At 50.2% G+C, this 5,244-nt stretch overlaps 1 protein-coding gene across 1 annotated transcript in view; it reads right to left on the bottom strand.

The window, feature by feature from the left end:
- inppl1b (inositol polyphosphate phosphatase-like 1b) overlaps positions 1-4,279 on the bottom strand; it is a 49,252-nt gene extending 44,973 nt beyond the window's left edge. The window contains exon 1 of the mRNA XM_063190536.1: positions 1,324-4,279. Within this exon, the coding sequence (XP_063046606.1) occupies positions 1,324-1,460 (137 nt within the window). The 5' untranslated portion in view covers positions 1,461-4,279. The remainder of the gene's footprint in view (positions 1-1,323) is intronic.
- Between the last annotated feature and the right edge of the window lie 965 nt (positions 4,280-5,244).

The raw sequence follows: 5,244 nt of genomic DNA, 5'->3' as shown, positions 1-5,244 counted from the left end.
CGCCATGTTTTTCTCACTGGCAAAGAGCTTTTGGTTTGCACGCATGAGCTCCAGGCCAAAACTGAGCGACTGCCACCTTGTGGACACAAGAGGGAATCACAAGAGGGAATCACAATTCAGAAACCCATCACGGGAGGGCGGACGGACGGACGGACGGACACCAAAGCCTCTTATAGAGATGCGTGGGACGCATCTAAAAATGTGTTGCTGGTTAATGGGGGCATGGGGGGCTGAGGAACATCAAACTTGTGTGTGTGTTCCTTAGAGAACGTTTGTGTTTCTTCCTATCAACTCTACAGTCTATGGTTCTTCCACATTAGCAATCGAGGGCCTCTCTGGGCTCCCCAAATACACCCCAAAACTGTGGGGAGGGAGGAACGGGACTGAACTTTGGGGCAGAGGAGTCTCTGGGGCCTGTTAAAGTCATCATACAGACATACAGACTTCAGCTCTGATCTCCCTGTGGCAATAAGCATTCTACTGTGACAAACAGACTGAATATGTTTTCTCCCCTGTCACCTGTAACCACCTATGCACATGGAGAAAAAACTTCACTGACTAAAACTTGTGGAGAGAAGAAAAGGTCTGTCTTTAGACTTGTAATTTAGACTTGTAGTTCTGATATTTGCTTCTCTACATGAGTCTCTTAGGCTGTCCTATCGACAAGCTGTCCTATTTTTTAAAAAACTAACCAATGATGGGCTAATTGGCAAAACCACCCTTGATAGATGCCAAAAAAGCAATAGACAGTGTGGGCCTCTCCTTCGTTATATGTCCAATATTATACAAGCTATCACCAGCAGGTGAAAGAGTGATTGATTTTTGTTTCTTGAAAACTACAAAGTCAATCCTAATGAGTATATTGGATATACAGTAAAAGCGACCAGGACCTATCGAAAAATTACGAAAAGAAGAAAAAATTAATCAGCTTTCAACAATGGCAGCACATCTCTGCTGTCAGTCTTTATGTTTACCCTTAGCAACCCCAGTCAAAAATAATTTCACGAGAGACAGGAAGATCTTTAGGCAGACAACTCTAAACTTTGACCGAACGAACATTGAAACGTTTCTTTCTTTCCTGAGTAAAAATAACCTACAGCACCAGTACAGTCAAATAAATCTGAAACCAGCTGGGTTGACCCATAAGTGTGGTGTGCCTGGGGCGTGTATCTGCATCTGTGTGTGTGTGTGGTGTGTGTGACTGGGTCATGTGTCCACGTGAGAGTGTATGTTTGTGTGTCTGTGTGTGTGCATGGGTGTGTGTGTGTGTGTGTGTGTGTGTGTGTGTGTGTGTGCGCGTGAGAGGTGGAGTGCGTTACTCACAGTAGGCACAGGGCGTAGGCTCCCGGCACGGACTCGCTGTCCCGCACCAGAAAGCTCCCGTCCCGCCCCGCCCGGGCCAGCAAGTCCTCCGCCAGCACCCGGCTGATGTCCCGGTGGTACCACGCCGCTGTCGCCATAGCAACTCCTCACCTGCGCTGCACGTGTACCACTACACACTGAGGCTTGTTGTTGCGTTGTCCCTCTGGATGGGCTGGGCTGACCTCTCACAGTCCAGCAGTACAGTCCAACTGAAGTGTGCCAGAACGAGCATGTGTGTGTGCGTGTGTTTGTGTGTCGCTCGTGGCCCTTGCTGTCTCATGGTCTAGCTGTCCACCACATGCACACAGGCACACCTGTGACCTACGTGTGTGTGTGTGTGTGTGTGTGAGTGGAAGGTTGTTAGTAGATGATCGAGCTGCTGGTCCTCACCGCAACTTCAACAAAAACAGACAAACACAGCTATGAGCCACTGAAAAGTCAATGAAACTTTGGCTTGCAAGTCTTGGATCCTGTAAGTAGTATACAGTCTTGCTCTGTGTGTGTCTCTCTCTTACTCTTGCTCTCTTTCTCTCTCTCCCCACGCACAGTACAAAGTATGCAGCGCTGTGCATTTATTTGCATGGACAACAGGGCTGCAAAAGATCCAGCGGTGGGGATAGGAGTATAAGGGGCTTGTGCTCGGCCGTCTGACCCAGAGACAGAGAGGTCTGGATAGGGGAGATGAGCCGGCGCCGGCGCCCCCCCTTCTCAGCTCCTGTGGGATCCCGGACACACGCAGAGGCCAGCGGATGTGACCCTCCGTTGCTGTCCCCGGCAGCAGTTCATTTTGAGGGGAGGCCAAAAGTGACAACGTAACACTCCCCGGTGAAATAGAGGGCCTCAACCCTCACACATTACACACACACACACTCATGCATACACACAGACACACAGATAGATAGATACACATGTGTGCGCACACACAGACACACACACACACACACACACACACACACAGGCAGACGTACAAAAGCAGTTATTGTCGCTCCCCTGACACCCCCCGAGGAAAATGCAAAGTGGTAAAGAGGAGAAGAGGAACTGAGAGACACCACAGCCGACAGCAGAAGCAGCAGCAACAACAGCTCAGTTTCTGGACTTCAGCAGCTCCGATTCCAGACTCCAGTCGCTGTCATTCTACACTCCAAGGGCTCCATTCTAGACTCTCACAGTTTGGGTTCTACATTCCAAAGGGGCTCCAGTTCTCTGGTTCTCTGGTTCTACACTCCAATTATTCTGATTCTAGACTCCAGCAGTTCCGGTTTTACTCCAATGGTTCTGATTCCAGAATCAAGGAGTTCTGGTTGTACACTCCAGTGTTTCTGTTTTCTAGAGTCCAGCAAATACTGGTTCTTTACACTCCAGTGGTTTGGTTATGGACTCCAGCGTCTCCAGTTCCAGACTTCTAGTGGCTCCGGTTGTGGACTCCAGTGGCTCAGAGCAGGAGCAGAGAGGAGTGGAGTAGAGCGGAGCAGGGTGGTGGTGGTAGTGGTGGAGCAGGGAACAAAAACCACAGAATTCAAACGTTTTTCCAGTCGCTTGGCCTTCGGCACAAAAAAAGGGAAAACCCGCCTCTCCCCCCCTACACATGCACGCATACACACACACACACACACGCACACACACACACACACACGCACACACACACACAAACACTGCACTCGACTCCTCTGCCACGGGTCCAGCTGATTCCTGTAGTTCAAAGATGCTCTTCCAAGAATGACCGGGTGCCCCCACCCCCTCCTGTGGCGATGATGGCAGCGTGGCTGTGGGGAGGTTGTCAGCTTTCAACGCTGGACGCGGACAGCCCACTGCACTTCAGTCCACTCTAATCTCCAGTCCACTGTGGTCCGGTCCTGTTCTCTCCAATATACTCCACTCCTCTCCGCTATACTTCAATCCAAGTCAGGCCACTATTACTCCAGTCCTCTCCGCTCCATTCCAGGTGTTCGGCGTGCAGCGCAGGTAACAGACAGTCCACTCCACGACACCGGCACTCCAGTCCAACCCACTCCTTCCTCAGTTCTTGCCGCTCCACTGTCCTCCAGTCAAGTCACAACGCTCCCCACCAGCACCACCACCGCCACCACCACCAGCACCACCTCCTCCAACCTCAGTGTGATGATGATGTACTTCCTGTTGTCAGAGTGTCGTCATGGTGAGGCATCCCATGGCCACGGCCACTGCTGACCGTTTGCCTCTCCAAAAAAAAAAGAAAATCAACAACATGCAAAAACAGAGGAAGTGACTTGCAGCCCCAGATGTTGCAGACAGCAGCAGTCCCAGAAAACAGAGATACCGAGACAGAGTTGAGAAAGGTGGGAAAGGATCAATTGCGTGTTAAGTCTAGAGTGAAGGAAAGAGTGGGAAAGTTGATAGTGGAGTGTTGAGTGCAGATAGAGAGACTGAGAGGGAAAGGAGAGACAGGGAAGGGGAAGAAAGAAAAAGAGAGAGAGAGAGAGCGGGAGGGAGGAAAGACGAAAGCAATGCGAGTGGGTGGGAGGGGTGCCGGCAGACGAAAAAATTCCTCTGTGTGACTTCACGGCTTCATCAGTGTGTTGTCAGGAAAACTCCAGTCTGCTCCAGTTCTCTTCCCGACTGTGTAGCCAGTAGTCTGGTTTTTAGCTGGACAGGACAGGGCACACAAACACTGCAGATTCTGTCTCTCAGACACAAACACACATATACACACACACATACACACACCCGACTTGCTCATGAGCAGCACACACAAAACAAAACAACTGCAAGCACAGATGAACATTCCTTCTGTCTTACTCTCCCTCCCTCTCTCTCTCTCTTGCTTTCTGTCTTTCCTCTCCTCTCTCACACGTACTTGCCAATGTTTTTCTCTTGTGCTTGCTTGGCTCTTTCTGTTCTCTCTCTTTCTCTCTCTCTCTCTCTCTCTCTCTCTCTCTCTCTCTCTCTCTCTCTCTCTCTCTCTCTCTCTCTCTCTCTCTCTCTCTCTCTCTCTCCTCACCGGTTGCCCTCTCTGTTTCCCTCTCTCTGTTTTCTCTCTCCACACTTCGCTGGTTGGCCTCTGCCTCTTTCTCTCTCTCTCTCTCTCTCTCTGAGTGGAGTAACGTCCTCCATATGGGTATGATCATCCCCTCCTCTTTTTTTTCTTTTTTCTTCAGCTTTCTGTTTTGTCCTCCCTTACAGCCCGCCTCCTCCCTCTTCTCTCTCCTCCTTCTCTCCCTCCTCCCTCTTCTCCTGCTTTTCTTTCTATTCCTCCTTCTCTCAGTTCTTTTCTTTCTCTCTCTCTCTCTCCGCAAACTTCTGCGGCTGCCCTGGCTCTGACTCCAGCCCAGTTGCCTCACACGACTCAGCAGAAACATACGCACAGCATAAACATACACGCACGCAAACTCACACACAAACACACACGCACATGGCATGCACACAAAACACACATGCACACATAACACAAACTGACACACATCCACACCCACACCCACACTCAGACACAAACACACATACACACTTGCACATACACACTCGCAGACACACACACACACACACTGACACACACACCCACCCACACTCAGACACAAAAACACACACATTCCCACATGCACACAAAACACACATACACTAACTGACACACACCCACACCCACACTCAGACACAAAAACACACTCACACATGCACAAACAGTACAGTTACACCTACAAAGATCCACACGCATAGACACACAAACGCACGCGTACACACACACAAACACATGTGCAAGCAAACACACACAGTCGCGCACACACACGCACACACACACACGCACGCACATGCGCACACACACACACACACACACACACACACACACACACACACACACACACACACACACACACACACACACACACACACACACACACACACACACACACA

The sequence above is a fragment of the Engraulis encrasicolus genome, chromosome 23, assembly GCF_034702125.1.
Source record: "Engraulis encrasicolus isolate BLACKSEA-1 chromosome 23, IST_EnEncr_1.0, whole genome shotgun sequence".
Taxonomy (NCBI): Eukaryota; Metazoa; Chordata; class Actinopteri; order Clupeiformes; family Engraulidae; genus Engraulis; species Engraulis encrasicolus.
Note: the sequence above shows the minus strand (reverse complement) of the source record. Positions and strands in the feature narration are given on the sequence as shown.